General features: G+C 46.1%; 1 protein-coding gene across 2 annotated transcripts in view; it reads left to right on the top strand.

Moving 5' to 3' along the window:
* Positions 1-20,071, top strand: part of rasl10b (RAS like family 10 member B) — a 296,860-nt gene that overhangs the window by 189,857 nt on the left and 86,932 nt on the right. For both annotated transcript variants that reach the window (XM_085964237.1, XM_085964238.1), the window contains one exon: positions 2,337-2,461. In XM_085964237.1, the coding sequence (XP_085820363.1) occupies positions 2,337-2,461 (125 nt within the window). The remainder of the gene's footprint in view (positions 1-2,336; positions 2,462-20,071) is intronic.

The following is a 20,071-nucleotide window of genomic DNA, read 5'->3' on the forward strand; positions in this document are numbered from 1 at the left end:
TGTGTACTGTACACCACTGTCACATTGTATATATAATGTGCACTGTACACCACTGTCACATTGTGTATATATAATGTGTACTGTACACCACTGTCACATTGTATATATAATGTGTACTGTACACCACTGTCACATTGTATATATAATGTGCACTGTACACCACTGTCACATTGTGTATATATAATGTGTACTGTACACCACTGTCACATTGTATATATAATGTGCACTGTACACCACTGTCACATTGTGTATATATAATGTGTACTGTACACCACTGTCACATTGTGTATATATAATGTGTACTGTACACCACTGTCACATTGTATATATAATGTGTACTGTACACCACTGTCACTTTTTATATATAATGTGTACTGTACACCACTGTCACATTGTATATATAATGTGCACTGTACACCACTGTCACATTGTATATATAATGTGTACTTTACACCACTGTCACATTGTGTATATATAATGTGTACTGTACACCAGTCACATTGTGTATATAATGTGTACTGTACACCACTGTCACATTGTATATATAATGTGCACTGTACACCACTGTCACATTGTGTATATATAATGTGTACTGTACACCACTGTCACATTGTATATATAATGTGTACTGTACACCACTGTCACATTGTATATATAATGTGCACTGTACACCACTGTCACATTGTGTATATATAATGTGTACTGTACACCACTGTCACATTGTATATATAATGTGCACTGTACACCACTGTCACATTGTGTATATATAATGTGTACTGTACACCACTGTCACATTGTATATATAATGTGTACTGTACACCACTGTCACATTGTATATATAATGTGTACTGTACACTACTGTTGCAGTGTCAGCTATGGCTCAGTGGGTAACACACTTGCTTCTGAGTCAGAAGGTTGTGGGTTCGAGTCTCACTCCAGGGACTTGAGCACATAATGCTAGGTGGACACTCCAGTGCAGTACTGAGGGAGCGCTGCACTGTCGGAGGTGCCGTCTTTCGGATGAGACATTAAACTGAGGCCCTGTCTGCTCTCTCAGGTGGACATAAAAGATCCCATGGCACTATTTTGAAGAAGAGCAGGGGAGTTATCCCCAGTGTCCTGGCCAATATTTATCCCTCAACCAACATAACAAAAACAGAATATCTGGTCAATATCACATTGCTGTTTGTGGGAGCTTGCTGTGTGTAAATTGGCTGCCGCGTTTCCCACATTACAACAGTGACTGCATTTCAAAAGTACTTCATTGGCTGTAAAGCGCTTTGCGATGCCTGGTGGTCGTGAAAGGCGCTGTATAATTGCAAATCTTTCTTTCTTATTGTAAATATAATGTATACTCTACAGCACTGTTGCATTGTATATATAAACAACAGTTGTGAATAATGTACAATTTGCATACAGGTAAGTTTCATCTTTTACGATGCTGTGTGTGTGGGTTTTCCCGAGTTAGGATTCCTAAATCTGTAATGTGTGACATCAACCAAACTGCAGTGCTGGATTCTGAAGGGGAAGTAATGAGACCTTTCTGAAATATTTTATCTGCCAGACGTCTCCTCTAGGATCCCATAATTACAGCAGTGATGGGAGAAGATAAGAACATAAGAAACAGGAGCAGGAGTCGGCCCATCGGCCCCTCGAGCCTGCTCCGCCATTCAATAAGATCATGGCTGATCCAATCTTGGCCTCAACTCCACTTCCCCGCTCTCTCCCCAAACCCCTCGACTCCCTTGTAGTTCAAATGCCTGTCAATCTCCGCCTTGAATATATTCAGTGACTCCGCCTCCACAGCTCTCTGGGGAAGAGAATTCCAAAGATTCACGACCCTCTGAGAGAAGAAATTCCTCCTCATCTCCGTCTTAAATGGGCGACCCCTTATTCTGAAACTATGCCCCCTCGTTCTAGATACCCCCACGAGGGGAAACATCCTCTCAGCATCCACCCTGTCAAGCCCCTCAGTATCTTATATGTTTCAATAAGATCACCTCTCATTCTTCTAAACTCCAATGAGTATAGGCCCAGCCTGCTCAACCTTTCCTCATAAGACAACCCCTTCATCCCAGGAATCAACCTCATGAACCTTCTCTGCACTGCCTCCAATGCAAGTATATCCTTCCTTGAGGAGGAATCAGACTTGGCACATCCCTTTAAAAGTGTTTTATGTGACATGACCTCTTTATTTGGCCTGTAGTTTCTTTAATGCAAATAGTTCTATTGGGCACTAACTTCAGAAAGGTTTCGATTTAATTTTTAAGACTGTTTATTCTGAATGGATAATTGAGGGCCTAATGGATTAATCCCGGTTTGCATGTCAATTCCAGGAATGGGCGGACACGTGCTGCCGAGGACTGCGGAGTGCTCATGCCTACATACTGGTGTATGACATCTGCTGCTTTGACAGCTTTGAATACATCAAAACAATTCGGCAACAAATATTAGACACAAGGTAAGAGGAGTTTAACGTGAATGAAATATTAATTGGAACTCTAACCCACTGTACTCTCCTTCCTAGAATGCTTGTGTGTCGATCTCAGACAGCCGTGGCTCAGTGGGCAGCACTCTCACCTCTGAGGCAGAAGGCTGTGGGTTCAGGTCCCACTCCACAGACTAGAGCACAAAATTCAGGCTGACACTCCAGTGCAGCGCTGAGGGAGTGCTGCACTGTCGGTGGTGCCGTCTTTCAGGTGAGAAGCTAAACCGGGGCACCGTCTGCTCTCTCAGGTGGATGTAAAAGATCTCATGGCACTATTTCAAAGAAGAGCAGGGGTGTTATCCCCGGTGTCCTGGCCAATAGTTATCCCTTAACCGATATCACTAAAACAGATTATCTGATCAATATCACATTGCTGTTTGTGGGACCTTTCTGTGCGCTGATTGGCTGCCGCGTTTGCCACATTACAACAGTGACTACACTTGAAAAGCACTTCATTGGTTGTAAAGTGCTTTGGGACTTCCTGAGGTTGTGAAATGCACTAGGTTACTGAGGGAAGTGAGGGTTGAAATTGCGGAGGTGTTGACCACAATCTCAAAAGCCTCCTTAGATACAGAGGTGGTGCCAAAGGACTGGAGGATTGCAAATGTTACACCCTTGTTCGAAAAAGAGAAGGATAAATCTGGCAGTTGATGTTGTGTAAATGAACTTCCAAAAGGTGTTTGATAAAGTACCATATTAGGCTGGTTAGCAAAATTGAAGCCCATGGGATCAAAGGGAGAATAGCAGCCACAATTGGCTAAGGCAGAGAAACAGAGAGTTGTGGTGAATGGCTGTTTTTCGGACTGGAGGGAGGTATACAGAGATGTTCCCCAGGGTTCAGTACTAGGACCACTGCTGTTTTTGATATACATTAATGACTTGGACTTGGGAGTAAAGGGCACAATTTCAAAATTTGCAGATGACGTGAAACTTGGAAGTGTAGTAAAGACTGAGGAAGATAGTAATAGACTTCAAGAGGACATAGACAGGCTGGTAGAATGGGCGGACACATGGCAGATGAAATTCAACACAGTAAAGTGTAAGGTGATACATTTTAGTTGGAAGAATGAGGAGCGACAACACAAGTTAAATGGTACAATTTTAAAGGGGGTGCAAGAACAGAGAGCCCTTGGGGTGCTTGTGCACAAATCTTTGAAAGTGGCAGGACAGGTTAACAAAACAGTTAATAAAGCATATGGGATTCTGGGCTTTATAAATAGAGGCATGGGGGGAATTTTAACATGGGGGAGTGGGTGGGAGTGGGTGTGGGTAGGGGGTTAAATGGGCTCCAACCTGCCAACTTCCGGCTTTAACTGAGGTGGGACAGGGGCGGGCAGCCAACCTGCTCCCAGGAGGCGGGTTGGCGTTTTAAATATGTTAATAAAGTAACATCAACAACAACTTGTATTTATATAGCACCTTTAATGTAGTAAAACGTCCCAAGGCACTTGACAGGAGTGTTCTAAAATAAAGTTTGACACCGAGCCACATAAAGAGAAATGAGGGCAGACGACCAAAAGGTTGGTCAAAGAGGTAGGTTTTAAGGAGCTGGATACAGGTTCACTAATAGCCTTCAAAAGGGTAAATACTTGAAGGAGAAAAAATTGCAGGGATATGGGGAAAGAACGGGGGAGTGGGACTAACTGGGTTGCTCTTCAAAATTGCCAGCGCAGACTCGATGGGCCGAATGGCCTCCTTCTGTGCTGTGCTATGATTCTAAGACTTTTTCTTTCCTTTCCTATATAATGTATTGTCTCTGTACAGATCCCAGTGGAAATGGCAGGAGCAGGATACACATTTAAAACAATTGCCCAATCCTGCCCTTTCCTTTATGACTTCCCCATCACATGAGCCCTGGCCCAAATGACACAGCCTGCTCCTAGGCCTCTGCTCCCACCAGACTAGTCAACGCTGGCTCATTTGGAGTGAGACTCACTCACTTTCAATTCAGAACCTCCAATATTGTCAACGCTCAGCACTAAAATGTGATGACACTTTGGCACGTACTGGGAAATCTGATTGTAATGAAGGGATAGATCAAACTGTGCCCTCCAGCAGCAGATTTGAGAGGCAATAGTCATCCTTCTCGTTCCAAGAGTCCACTTCTTGCAGTAGGATGAGAGGAGCTGCTGCTAAGCATGTAATGGTAAAGAGGAGGAGGCGGCCTGCAGCCCCTGATTATTGGGATTTAAGTACAAGAGGGCTTTCACTGGAGCTGTACTTGTACTTCTCCGCAGCTTGTCCCAGCACCAAACGTTACACCATTGGTCATGTGATGCACCGCTGGAGGTGCCAGTCAGTGAGAACAGGGACAATCTGAACTGCACCTATCACAGGGATGCAGCCTGGGAAATGATGTCAGTTTTTGAAGTTACGTGCTGTGGTACTTTTTTTGGAAATCATTTGAAAAGATTCTACTTTTAGTAGAGACGTTAAAATGCTCGGTTTTACCAGCAATTAAAAGAAAAGAAAGACTTTCATTAACATGGCACCTTTCACGACAGGACATCCCAAAGCACTTTACAAACAATGAAATAGTTTTGAAGTGTAGAATCTGTTGTAATGTAGGAAACAGGGCAGCCAACAAGGTCCTACAAACAGCAATGAAGTAAATGAGATCATCCGTTTTAGTTGTTGGTTGAGGTATAAGTGTTGACCAGGACATTGGGAGAACACCCCTGCTCTTCTTCGAATAGTGCCATGGGATCGTTTACATCCACCTGAGAGGGCAGACGGGGCCTCGGTTTAACGTCTCATCTGAAAGACGGCACCTCCGGCACTGCAGCAGTCTTCTCAGTACTGCACTGGAGTGTAAGCCTAGATTTTGGGCTCAAGTCTCTGAAGTGGGACTTGTAGCCACGACCTACTGACTCAGATTTATTGGCAATTCACCCATGATTTATCCAATTTTCTAGTTGCCCACTCTAGATGTTACTGGCTGGTGTTGGGGTGCTCTGATGGCAACATGTGCGCAGGCAATGATGCCCTGCTCACGGGCATAGCCCGACACTGCTGCAAATCCCCAAGCTCTCATTTGTTGATTGTTGAGGTCAATGGGGAAAGGTGATGGACTGGGCAGCCCAGCTGCCCCATTTAGACTCTTAATTTCCAAGATGTGGCCTCCTTATTCCTCTTACCAAAATGTACTACCTCACACTTATCTATATTGATATTCATTTGCTATTTACACGCCTATTCTGCAAGTGTATTTTGTCACATGCTTCCTCCGTAGTAACTATATCCCTCAATTTGTCATCTGCAAATTTTGAAATTGTACTTCTGATTCCATTTCACTGCAGCCAATTGCTATCCTTACAGAGAGAAGCATGTGCACCTATCAGACAAGCAGTGTTCCTTAGAGAGGCAGACAACAAGGATACCATTATCAGATTATTGGGTTAATCTTGGTGAAGTACACTTTGCTGTGCTCCTACATGGGCAATATACTCTCAGTAAAAGTACCAGAACTAGATTCACTAAATTCTTCCCCAAGAAAATTGCATATCAGAAAACAGTACTAGTGTGCCCGGCCCAAATTAGGTTGGAGGAAACAGTCAATACTGATTGATTTCCACTATTTGGCATCAAACACATGAGCGCCTTTAGAGTGTGTAACCTTGCAGGGAATGGGGAAGGGAGGGTAGGAGAAGTGCATGGCACAATATCAGTTTCCACTGTTTCTGAGGGAGCAGAAAATGGAGATGTTGGATATCATTTTGACCCAGTATGTTCCAGTAATGAGGAAAGACCTTTATTAGGTCAACTCTCAGCTTTCTCCTTTCTAGAGAAACGAGCCCCGGCCTGTTCATTCTTTCCTGATGGGTTAACCTCTCAGTTCTGGCAACATCATTCTCAATCTTTTTTGTACCTTCTCCAGTGCCTCTATCTCCTTTTTATAATATGGCGACCAGAACTGTACACAGTATTCTAAATGTGGTCTAACCAAGGTTCGATATAATTTTAACATAACTTGTCTGCTTTTCAACTCTATTCCTCTAAAAATGAACCTTAGTTCTTTGTTTATATTTTTATGGCCTTGTTAACCTGTGTTGCATCTTTTAATGATTTGTGAATCTGTACACCTAGATCTCTTTGCTCCTCTACCCTATTCAGGCTCTTATTTTCTAAAATGTGGCCTCCTTATTCCTGTTACCAAAATGCATGACCTCACACTTATCTATATTGATATTCATTTACTATTTACACGCACACGCCCATTCTGCAAGTTTATTAACGCCTTCTTCTATTTTGTCGCATGCTTCCTCTGTAGTAACTAAATCCCTCAATTTGTCATCCGCAAATTTTGGAAGTGTACTTCTGATTCCCGACTCCAAATCATTTATATAAATGGTGAACAACAGTGGCCCCAGCACCGATCTCTGCGGAACACCACTTCCCACCTTCCTGAGTAAATACCTTTAACCTCTACTTTCTGTTTTCTGCTTTGAAGCCAGTTTGCTATCCATTCTGGTACTTGCCCCCGACTCCATGTTCTTTGACATTAGTCATGCATCTGCTATGTGGTAGCTTATTGAAGGCCTTTTGAAAATCCAAGTACATTGGCCCAGAAATTAGGTTCGGGGGCTTGCCGCGCGTGCAAGCCCCTGATGTGCACTCACCCTGCGCGCCAACATCTGAAGCCCGGGCCTGCTTGGAATTCCTGTCACAGGCCCGGTTCAGATGTCGGCGCGCTGTGCTTACCTGATCCAGCGGCGTAGTTAGTGCGATGTGTCGACTGGGATCAGGTGAGCACTGTGCAGCCAATCAGGGGAGGGGAAACTTCATTCATGAGTTTGATAGTAAGAACTGTCAAACTCATGAAAAGTACGGGCGCCCAAAAGACTAGTTTAACTTTAAATAGCATTTTAAAAAACATCCCAATAATTAAATAAACTATAAATAACTTTAAAAAACTATTTTAAACAATTAATCAAATTTTTGAAATTTTTTTTTTTTAAAGAAATCAGGTCTAAAAATAAACTTACCTTACTGTAAAGTCCTTAAAAACAATAAAGCTGTGGAAAAAATGTTATAATTTTAAATAATAGACCACTTACCTTAAAGAATCAAGTCCTTACGCCTCCTTTTTACATGTCTAAAAAGTTCAGGCCCTTACACACGGGCAAACCTGTCAAAAAGAAGGAAGTTCAACGCGTGCGCGCAGAGTCCTGCGCGCACGCGTTGGACCTCTGAACCCCTTGGAGGAAATGCTGGTTTCCCGCGCATGCGTTGTGCATGCTGAAATCCGGCACTTCCAACGGGCCCATGCGTGAGTACCCCGTCCGTACTCACGCGTTGGGACCGGAATTACTGGCCCATTACATTTGATACTTTACCCTTGCACTACCCCAACAATATGCCTCAGTCCCAGTCTCAGAAGAGCACCTCCTACTGCACCTGGGTGACATTGTTTCCATATCCCACACCAGCCCTTCTATACGCCCCCCGAGTGAGAATTGGTGGAGTTCTGTGCCTATGCCTACTAGGAGCTGGATTGGGCCCATCCAAACCCATTTCATATAGAATCCTTACAGCCAACAGATAGACAAGACTTTTATTCCATCAGTTTGGCTGGTTTTGAGCCAGAGTTCAAAGACTAGTGTCTAACCCATTGGGACATCGTTCCCAGTAGCAGTGTAATAACATTTCATAACCTTGCATCATTCTGTAAATAAAATGTATAAAACAACTGATGTAAATAAGAATTTAAGGAGAATTAACAGGCATAAGTATCATTCAAATAATAGCATCACAACAACTGAAGTGTAGACTAGGACCGATCAGTGAAAGAGGTAATGTCAAATCAGTTCCCAGAGCACATTCCCCTCTAAAACAATTTATGTATTTATGTCCATTACTTGAATTTTGGTTTTATATTTATATATCCCTGACAAATATATCCCTGACAAACGCTGGATTTTGTTGTGTTTCACCTTGAATTCTAACGCATTGTTCAGAATGACTTCAACAGAGCTGCAGGAATTTCTCTGAAGTGCTTGTTCCAAGATTATTTTTCTGTTTGTCTGCAAGGGGCTGTTGTTGCTGTCTATTCAGCTGGTGCAGCAGTGGGACTTAGCTCAGTACTTGGCTTTTCCGAGATGGCACAGGGAAGGTAGAAGGTGGTGGCCCCATCCATAGCCTTTCTGCCAGTCTCATCTGAGTTCCAACTAAGTCGCATTCAACCTCAGGTTCTGATGGCCACGTGCAGGATGACTCAGGATTACATCAAGGGAAGAACTTGAAGTTCCGAGGTAGGAATTGTAGATCCAGACCAGACACCACTGGTAACCTTCATAGGGCATTGTTATTGCCATTTGGAAGCAGAGCCATAGGCCCTCTCTTCAAATGGGCTTGCTGAGAAATGGCTTCCCATCAATCCCTGAGTCACAGAATGAGTAGAGTGTTCTCAGTCCATCAAGGGCATGAGGTGAAAAGATTCCAAGTGATAGAGAGGCCTGATATAAAAAGAAACCTGCAATAAAACCAGAGTCCTACCAACGGAGCCAAACTAATGCAAATAAATCATGAATATTCCAGTAAACTAGGAGCACAGGACATATATGAACATGTGAATAATTTTCCTGGGGGCTTCAGACAGATCCCTGCCATTCGAAGAAGAGCAGGGAAGTTCTCCCGGTATCCTGGCTAATATTTCTACCCCAGCCAACATCAGTAAGAAACAGATTATCCGGTCATTATTTCATTGCTGTTTGTGGGATCTTGCTGAGCACAAATTGGCTGCCTCGTTTCCTAAAGTAACTACACTAAAAAATACTTAATTGGCTGTAAAGTGCTTTGGGATGTTCTAAGGGCGTGAAAGGCGCTATAGAAATGCAAGTTCTTTCTTTTTTTTTTAATAACTCCAGTGGGAGTCGAGTGGAACCTACCAGAAAATAGAAGAGACCCATTTGTGCCAACATCCCACTGATTCCGGGATTATGAGGCAAATAACATCAAGGTAGCCCTAGGGTTGGAGCCAAGGGTGTTGGGATTTGTAATGCCGGGCGTTTCCTGCTTCCCCCGGTTCAGTTGGGACCCGGTGTCTTACTGGACACCGAGTGAGATGTGGTGTTCCAGCCTCCACGTGAGAAAAACGCCCCCCAATTTTTTTTAAATTCAAATATCGAGACTGGTCCTTTCGACAGGCAGGGTTCTCAGGGAGGGGGTATGGGCTTCTGCAGTTCCCCACCCCAGGTTGGTGGGCAAGTGAAGGATTTTCCAGCCATAGAGTCAGAGTCATAACGGCACAGAAGGAGGCCATTCGGCCCATCGAGTCCGTGCCGGCTCGCTGTGGAACAATCCAGTCAGTCCCACTCCCCCGCTCTATCCCCGTAGCCCTGCAAGTTTATTTCCCTCAAGTGCCTATCCAGTCTCCCCTTGAAAACATTGAGTGTCTCCGCTTCCACCACTTCCGTCGGCAGCGAGTTCCAGGTCCTCACCACTCGCTGCGTAAAAAAGTTTTCCCTCAAATCCCCCTGTATCTCTTGCCCAAAATCTTAAATCTGTGTCCGCTAGCCCTTGTACCATCAGCTAGTGGGAACAGCCTTTCCCCGTCTAGCCTATCCAAACCCATCATAATCTTGTACACCTCTATCAAATCACCCCTCAACCTCCTTTGCTCTAATGAAAACAAATCCAGCTTCTCCAACCTGTCCTTGTAGCTAAGATCCCCCATCCCCAGAACCATTCTGGTAAATCTCCTCTGCACCCTCTCATGAGCCTTCACATCCTTCCTAAAGTGTGGTGACCAGAACTGGATGCAATATTCCAGTTGTGGCCTAACCAGCGCTTTATAAAGGTTCAGCATAACATGTGGGGCAGACATGTGTCCGTGGTCCAACTGGAGCAGTGTGGGCAGCTATCAGCTCCGTGCAAACAAGGCGCCAACCCGCTGACCTGTCGAACTCCGCTGGGGTCAGTGCCGAAGGTCACCGGCCGGCACGATTCTGGGATCACAGCCTGTGAATTTTCGGTGCCGTAGCTTTTACAGATATATGGGCAAAAGAAAGAAAATATTGTCAGGCAGAGATAACTGGCCGATAAGATCGTAGAAGAGAAGATAAATGGGGAAACAAATTACACGGTTCGCACTACGATGAGACAGCGAAGGAGCTGCATGAATGACTTTCTGTAGCCACATTAACATGTCTCAGTTCCTACGTTTAAAGGCTAATCATCCCCGTAAATGGAAGTTAGAGCTTGGATTGACTGTCAAGTCCTAATGCTGCACAAGTGAGATATCGTAGGGATGGGGAACTTGAGAGGAATTGGGTCCGTGCAGACTGTGGGAGAAAGGCAGAACCCACAGGGCATAGAAATTCATCCTGGGCGGTAGTGCAAATCGAGCGGTCAGTTTACTTCAGTAGAACTGAATATCGGACGAGGTGTATAAATGGGGTGGCTGATTCAAGACCGTCTGTTTAACCCTGCCGTCCTCGACGAATTTCTACCCCACAGTATGTATCATTTAATTAGATATTCAGTAATTTGCACAATATATTATATCAGTGTGTGCACACATGCACACGCACAATGATTGTGCACAAGCGTGAAACAGTGCCGGTAACAATTTCCCAATCTCTCCGTGAGCTTCTTTTTATTCTTCTCTTTTTTACATGCTAATAAAAACCCAGCAGCGAGCAGCAGTCCCCAGAGCCCCAGACATCTCCAGCCCTGTTTGAAGCAGGCACTAGCACAGAGACATAACACTGTGGGAGAGGTCGCGAGTGAGCCCAAGCTGCAATCACAGGGTGATTCACTGAGCATTGGTAAGGAAAGGTTAGCCGTGGTGGCAGTCAGGAGTAGCTGTTGGTACAGGCCAGTGGCCCAGCTTGACTCGCCCTCCTGAATTGTCTGCAGTCAGCCGTGGCTGTGTGGGCAGCATTCTTGCCTCTGAGTCAGAAGGTCGTGGGTTCAAACCACACTCCAGAGACTTGAGCGCAAAAATCTCGGCTGACAATCCAGTGCAGTGCTGAGGGAGTGCTGCACTGTTGGAGGTGCCGCCTTTCGGATGAGACGTTAAACTGAGGCCCCGTCTGCCCTCTCAGGTAGATGTAAAAGATCCCAAGGCATAATTCGAAGGGGAACAGAGGAGTTCTCACCGGTGTCCTGACGAACAACACCAAAAACAGATTATCTGGTCATTTATCTCATTGCTGTTTGTGGGAGCTTGCTGTGCGCAAATTGGATGCTGTGTTGCATACCATACATTACAACAGTGACTACACTTCAAGCGTACATGGTCAAGCTGTGAAACGCTTTAGGATGTCCTGGGGCTATAAGAGGCACTATATTACAAGTGCAAGGCTTTCTTCTAAAAGCTCAGTGATTCTGCAGGGTAAAGATTGCAGTTTCGATTATGTTAGAGGGAGAACTAAGGGCAAGAACAGTTCTATGAAAGGATAAAGCAAGCAACACCTTAATATCCTAGTGGAGAAGACCTAGAGTTACATGCCAAAACTGAGAGAGGTTGTAAAGTCATACATTGGCCCAGAAATTCGGGTCGGGGGCTTCCCGCGGGTGCAAGCCTCCAACCTGCACTTATCGCGCCGGCCGTTGAGCTGTGGGCCTGTGTGGGATTCCGATCCTGGGCCTCCTCCAGCTGCCGGCGCACAGTGCTTGTGTATCCCAGGGGCGCAGTTAGTTCGAAGCATCCCCTGGGATCACGTGGGCCATGGAGAGCCAGTGGTAGCAGGGATTCTGTATTCATAGATTTGACAGGAAGAGCTGTCAAAACTATAAATACTATAAGCCCCAAAACATCACTAAAACTTCAAATAATTTTTTTTTTAAAACATCACATTTTTAAAATAACTATTTTAAAAAATAATTTAAATTTTTGAAAAAATTAATTACATTTTCTAACAGGGCTAAAAATAAACTTACCTTTCTTTAAAGTATTTAAAAATAATAAACCTGTGGAAAAAATGTTTTAATTTTAATTAATTCACCACTTACCTTGTTAAAAGCAGGCCTTGCACCTGCTTTTTACATGTGTAACTCCTGGAGACTTACCCTCCCGGAGAAACCTGCAAATAAAACGTAAGCTCCATGCGCACGTGCTGCCTCTCCGGCGTACGCGTTCCACCTCTGAACCCCTTCTTTCAAGGGAACGGAAGTGCCGGTTTCCCGCACATGCGCAGTGCATGCACGAAACCAACACTTTCGTTGGGCCTACGCGTGAGTACTCAGCGCGTACTCACACGTGGGGACCCAAATTTCTGGGCCAATAACTGAGGAAAGGGAAGCGATTGGTGCTGATAAGACGGCAGGAATGGAAACAACAATCAGATGGATGCACAAGATAATGTTCGAGAGTATTGGACTGTGAGGAATCGCCCAGTGATTGGAGATGAGGTGCAATTAGGAAAGGACACAGAGCTAATTGTGACAAATGGAGGGCTGTGACCCTATTATCAGTCCTGGGAGAGTAGCGTTCAACACTACGCCACTCAACAGAATCGAGCTGGATTCTAGTCTGAGAGAACAACACGGGTTTTACCCTCAGAGGTCTTGCAGTCATCAGTCCCTCAAAGATCAGCTGTGGGGCGCATCACGGTGTAGGTCTCATGTCTGCTGCTGACCTCAGCGGACTTTCCGGGGTCAGGGGGAGAATCCCTACTCGGCCAGAAGGTCCAGTGGAGTTTGCCTGATCTGGGAGAGAGTGGTGGTGGTGGTGGGGAAGCTGCCTAGCCCCCATTTGGAAAGGACATCAACGAGAAGGGAGTGGTTTGCGCAAATCATGGTGTAGTGCTATTACAGAACTCTACTATATAACAAGACTGCTGTAGATCACTTTTAAATAAATTAAGCAAGACAGCTAGCAATGCAACGAGCTTCATTTAAACCATAAATCAAATAAATATGTAAAAAAAAGTTTTAATAATAAAAAAATTACTGTATCTGCATTAAAAATGATAAAATCGATAAACATTGTGTAGCAGTTCTACATGTTTCCATCAAAGAACTCGAGTCCGAGTTTAAACTCTCTTTCTCGGGTTGTATGGACGCCAGACTACGTCAACCTTTCTGAGGGCCTTCCAGTTTGGTTTTATATCTGAGCACTGCTCCATCGCACATCACAATGTGAGACCCGCAGAGCGAACATCGGCTGGTGTCACCATCATCTGTTTGTTGTCAAGTGTAAATGGGAATTGCAGAATTATCAACAGCTGTGAAACATGTGAAAAAATAGGGGCCGAGGTTATGGTCTGAAATTGTTGAACTCGATGTTGAGCCCAGAAGGCTGTAAAGTGCCTAATCGAAAGATGAGGGAGCGGTAGAGTAGTGGTAATGTCTCTGGGCTAGTAATCCCAAGACCATCAACTAATGATCCAAGAGATGAGAGTTCAAATCCACCATGGCAGCTGAGGAATTTAAATTCAGTTGATTAAATAAATCTGGAATTAAAAAGCTACTATCAGTAATGATAATCTGTCAGATTGTCGGAAAAACCCATCTGGTTCACTAATGTCATTTAGTGGAAGGAAATCTGCCATCCTTACCCGGTCTGGCCTATATGTAACTCCAGACCCACAGCAATGTGATTGGCTTCTAACTGCTCTCTGAAATGGCCTAGCTAGTAACAAACCGCTATAAAACACAATAATAAGAATGAATACAATAGCAAAATACTGCGGATGCTGGAAATCTGAAATAACAACAGGAAGTGCTGGAAACATTCAACAGTTCAGGCAGCATCGAGGAGAGAGAAACAGAGTCAATGGGGTAGATTTTCCCGAACCTGTCGGGAAGAAGGCGGGACTTCCCCTTTCGGGTTTTTGACCCGCCTACTTCGACGTCCGGCCAATCCGCGTGATTTTCCCTTGATTGACCTTGTTGAGCCCGCTCAGCAGGCCAATTAAGGGCCACCCGACAACAGGTGACGTCACAGACTGCAATTTCATCTGTCAAGGGTTTTTGACAGATGAAATATCAGCGTTTCACAGCTGTTTGAAGCTGTGAAACACTGACAGTCTGAGTTCTAAGCTGAGTCCTTCTGCACAGACTCAGAACTCTCACCGGCACTAAAAGCTGAAGGCTGTCACTTTTGACAGATCGCAGCCATTCAGCTTTCAGTTCCGGCTGAGTGATGGGCTCCTGATGGCTACAGGAAGAAAGGCTGTTAAGGTAAGTACAGGTAAGTAAAAGTTCTTTACACACTTTAGACACACCAAACACACTTACCTTTACACTCATGCACCCATCACTCACCTGAGCACCGACATCGCGACTCCTGCACCTCCTTCAACCCGACGGCCCGCCTGCTCTAACCTGGCGTGGTTTGGAGCCATCGGGAAACCCACACGAAACCCCTTAGAATAGGGATTAGGCTAAAAACTGCCAACAGGCAGTTAATTGGCATTAATCCCTTCCCGCCTGGTTTCAGTGGGTCCCAGTGCGGAGCGGGTACCCGCCGCCCCTGAAACTTACGTGGGGCGGGGTTTTGGGCGGGATGGTGTCGGGACCCCCAAATTCGGGATTTCCCCCCCCCCCCAACATGCCTGAAAACCCACCTGACGGCTCCACGAAAATCTAGCCCAATGTTTCGGGTCGAACCCTTCTGTTTCTCACCCCTCGAGGCTGCCTGACCTGCTGAGTATTTCCAGCAGATTCTGTTGTTATTTCATAATAAAAATGACCACCCGGCACCGGCTACGGACATGGCAATGGCACACCCAGCCCAATCGACCCTGTAAAGTCCTCCTCACCAACATCTGAGGACTTGTGCCAAAATTAGGAGAGCTGTCCCACCGACTAGTCAAGCAACAGCCTGACAGAATCATACCTTTCAGCCAACGTCCCAAACTCCTGCATCACCATCCCTGGGTATGTCCTGTCCCACCGGCAGGACAGACCCACCAGGGGTGGCGGCACAGTGGTATACAGTCGGGAAAGAGTGGCCCTGGGAGTCCTCAACATTGACGCCAGACCCCATGAAGTCTCATGGTTTCAGGTCAAGCATGGGCAAGGAAACCTCCTGCTGATTACCACCTACCGCCCTCCCTCAGCTGATGAATCAGTACTCTTCCATGTTGAACACCACTTGGAAGAAGCACTGAGGGTAGCAAGGGCACAGAATGTACTCTGGGTGGGGGACTTCAATGTCCATCACCAAGAGTGGCTCGGTAGCACCACCACTGACCGAGTCCTGAAGGACATAGCTGCCAGTCTGGGCCTGTGACCGGTGGTGAGAGAACCAACACGAGGGAAAAACCTACTTGACCTCATCTAATCTACCTGTCGCAGATGCATCTGTCCATGACAGTATTGGTAGCAGTGACCATCACACAGTCATTGTGGAGACAAAGTCCCGTCTTCACACTGAGTACACCCTCCATCGTGTTGTGTGGCACTACCACCGTGCTAAATGGGATAGATTCAGAACAGATCTAGCAACTCAAAACTGGGCATCCATGAGATGCTGTGGGCCATCAGCAGCAGCAGAATTGTATTCTACCACAATCTGTAACCTCATGGCCCGGCATATCCCTCACTCTACCAGTACCATCAAGCCAGGGACCAACCCTGGTTTAATAAGGAGTGCAGAAGAGCATGCCGGGAGCAGCACCAGGTGTACCTAAAATTGAGGTGCCAACCTGGGAAAGCTGCAACACAGGACTACATGCATGCTAAAAAGTGGAAGCAGCATGCTATGGACAGGGCTAAGCGATCCCACAATCAACGGATCAGATCAAAGTTCTGCAGTCCTGTCACATCCAGTCATGACTGGTGGTGGACCATTAAACAACTAACAGGAGGAGGAGGCTCCATGAATATCCCTATCCTCAATGATGGTGGAGCCCAGCACGTGAGTGCAAAGGACAAGGCTGAAGCATTTGCAACATCTTCAGCCAGAAGTGCCAAGTGGATGATCCATATCGGTCTCCTCCTGAAGTCCCCACCATCACAGAAGCCAGTCTTCAACCAATTCAATTCACTCCACGTGATATCAAGCAACAGCTGAGTGCACTGGATACAGCAAAGGCTATGGGCCCTGACAACATCCCGGCTATCGTGCTGAAGACTTGTGCTCCAGAATAAGCCGCACCTCTAGCCAAGCTGTCCCAGTACAGTACAACATTGGCATCTATCCGACAATGTGGAAAACTGCCCAGGTATGTCCTGTCCACAAAAAGCAGGACAAATCCAATCCGGCCAATTACTGCCCCATCAGTCTACTCTCAATCATCAGCAAAGTGATGGAAGGTGTCATCAACAGTGCTATCAAGCGGCACTTACTCACCAATAACCTGCTCACTGATGCCCAGTTTGGGTTCTGCAAAGACCACTCGGCTTCCGACCTCATTACAGCCTCGGTCCAAACATGGACAAAGGAGCTGAATTCCAGAGGTGAGGTGAGAGTGACTGCCCTTGACAACAAGGCTGCATTTGACCGAGTGTGGCATCAAGGAGCCCTAGTAAAACTGAAGTCAATGGGAATCAGGGAAAAAAATGCTCCACTGGCTGGAGTCATACCTAGCACAAAGGAAGATGGCTGTGGTGGTTGAAATTTAATCATCACAGCCCCAGGACATCGCTGCAGGAGTTCCTCAGGGCAGTGTCCTAGGCCCAACCATCTTTAGCTGCTTCATCAATGACCTTCCCTCCATCATAAGGTCAGAAGTGGAGATATTCGCTGATGACTGCACAGTGTTCAGCGCCATTCACAACCCCTCAGATAATGAAGCAGCCCATGCCCGCATGCAACATGACGTTCAGGGTTGGGCTGATAAGTGGTAGGTAACATTTGCGCCACAGAAGTGTCAGGCAATGACTGTCTCCAACAAGCGAGCGTCTAACCACCTCCCCTTGACATTCAACAGCATTACCATCGCCGAATCCCCCACCATCAACATCCTGGGGTTCACCATGGACCAGTCACATAAATACTGTGGCTACAAGAGCAGGTCACAGGCTGGGTATTCTGCGGCGAGTGTCTCACCTCCTGACTCCCCAAAGCCTTTCCACCATCTACAAGGCACAAGTAAGGAGTGTGATGGAATACTCTCCACTTGCCTGGATGAGTGCATCTCCAACAACACTCAAGAAGCTTGACACCATCCAGGACAAAGCAGCCCGCTTGATTGGCACCCCATCCACCACCTTAAACATTCACTCCCTCCACTACCGGCGTACCGTGGCTGCAGTGTGTACCATCTACAAGATGCACTGCAGCAACTCACCAAGGCTTCTTCAACAACACCTCTCAATCCCGCGACCTCTTTCACCTAGAAGGACAAGGGCAGCAGGTGCATGGAACATCATCACCTCCAAGTTCCCCTCCAAATCACACACCATCCTGACTTGGAAATATATCGCTGATCCTTCATCGGCGCTGGGTGAAAACCCTGGAACTCCCTCCCTAACAGCACTGTGGGAGTACCTTCACCACACGGACTGCAGCGGTTCAAGAAGGCAGCTCACCACCACCTTCTCAAGGGCAATTAGGGATGGGCAATAAATGCTGGCCTTGCCAACGACGCCCACATCCTATAAACTAATTTTAAAAAACACTGGAGGTGGTGGAAATGGCGGAGGATGATACATTGAAGGTGGAGGCTGGTGGGGTGGAAAGTGAGGACAAGGGGAACCCTATCATGGTTCTGGGAGGGAGGGGAAGAGGTGAGAGCAGAAGTGCAGGAAATAGAACAGACACGGTGGAGGGGAATCCTCGGTTGAGGAAAAAGGACGACATGTCGGAAGCACTGGTGTGGAAGGTGGCATCGTCAGAGCAGATGCAGCGGAGATGAAAAAACTAGGAGATTGGAATAGAGTCCTTACAGGAAGCAGGGTGGGAGGAAGTGTAGTCTAGGTAGCTATGGGAGTCAGTGGGCTTATGGTGGATGTTTGTCAATAACCTATCCCCAGAAATAGAGACAGAGAAGTTGAGGAAGGGAAGAGAAGAGGCGCAGATGGACCATGTGAAGGTGAGGGAAGGGTGGAAATTGGAGGCAAAGTGAATGAAATTTTCTAGTTCAGGGCGAGAGCAGGAAACGGCACTGATACAGTCATCAATGTACCAGAAAAAGAGGTGAGGGAGGGGACCCAAGTAGGAATGGAACAAAGAGTGTTCCACATATCCCACAAAAAAGCAGGCATTGCTAGGGCCCATGCGGGTTTCCATAGCAACACCATTAATTTGGAGGAAGTGAGTGGAGTCAAAGGGGAAGTTGTTCAATGTGAGAACAAGTTCAGCCCGGCAGAGGAGGGTGGTGGTAGATGGGGACTGGTTGGGCCTCTGTTCGAGGAAGAAGCGGCGCGCCCTCAGGCCATCCTGGTGGGGGTTGGAGGTGTAGAGGGATTGGACGTCCATGGTGAAAAGGAGACGGTTAGGGCCAGGAAACTGGAAACTGTTAAAGTGGTGCAGGGCGTCGGAAGAGTCGCGGATGTAGGTGGGAAGAGACCGGACAAGGGAAGAAAAAATAGAGTCGAGGTAGGTAGAACTCAGTTCCGTGGGGCAAGAACATGCTGAAACTATGGGTCTACCAGGGCAGCCCTGTTTGTGGATCTTGGGAAGGAGGTAGAAGCAGGCTTTGCAGGGTTGGGGAACTATGAGGTTGGTGGCCGTGGAGGGAAGATCTGTTTTGTTTCAGATTTCCAGCATCCGCAGTAATTTGCTTTTGTATTAAGTACACAAATGTAATTGGACCTTAACGAGGTACTACTTACTTACACAATAGCAAAATACTGCGGATGCTGGAAATCAGAAATAACAACAGAAAACGCTGGAAAAACTCAGCAGGCCCGGCAGCATCCGTGGAGAGAGAAACAGAGTTAACGTTTCAGGTCGAAGACCCTCCGTCAGTCCTCTCCACGGATGCTGCCTGGCCTGCTGAGCTTTTCCAGCGTTTTCTGTTGTTATCACTACTTACTTATGTTTGTTCTTGCATTCAGTGCACCTTAATGAAGTGCGAACTAGTGAGTAAGCACAACTGATTCTGTCAAAAATAAATGGGGCACTTAAGTGCTTTTAGTGGCAACTTTCAAATTGACGTTAATGCAAACAGATAATGGTTCGCCCTTTTTTGCCCGATTCAAGTAACTACCCGATCTAAAGGTGATGTTTTAAGTGGTGGTGACTGTACATTCCTTTAGCTCGCTACCTCGTGTTATGTATTGTGTGTTCTCCTCCCACCTGTGGTGGCGCTGTCACAGCAGATAAATGATTGGGTGTTCTTTGTTCGGAACTTTCCAGAACTTCCTTTCCTTCCTGAATAAAGCACTTCATGTTTGAATCTCTGAGTTCTGAGTCCTAAATTGTGTCTAGGTAGAAAGGTACCGACACAACAAGTGGCGACGAGGATCGGATGAATCTGCGTTGTGGGAACTTCCTTGTTTTCGACTACAAAACACTCGGAACAGAGATTGCAGCATCACATTAACGTTATGGCAGTGAGTAAACAGAAATTTTAATTTGAAACGTGAGATGGCTACTATATTAGGAAACATCGGTGATTTTGATGAAAATGTGGAGCAATGGATACTATTTTGTATTGGCGGGAATCCTGAGCGGCAGAGCGGGGCTATAAAAGCCCCAGAGACCAGGTAAGGCCTCACAGCGTCGGCGGGAATCCTGAGCGG

Source organism: Somniosus microcephalus, chromosome 22 (genome assembly GCF_052327205.1).
Source record: "Somniosus microcephalus isolate GS21.2 chromosome 22, FLI_Smic_1.0, whole genome shotgun sequence".
Lineage (NCBI taxonomy): Eukaryota > Metazoa > Chordata > Chondrichthyes > Squaliformes > Somniosidae > Somniosus > Somniosus microcephalus.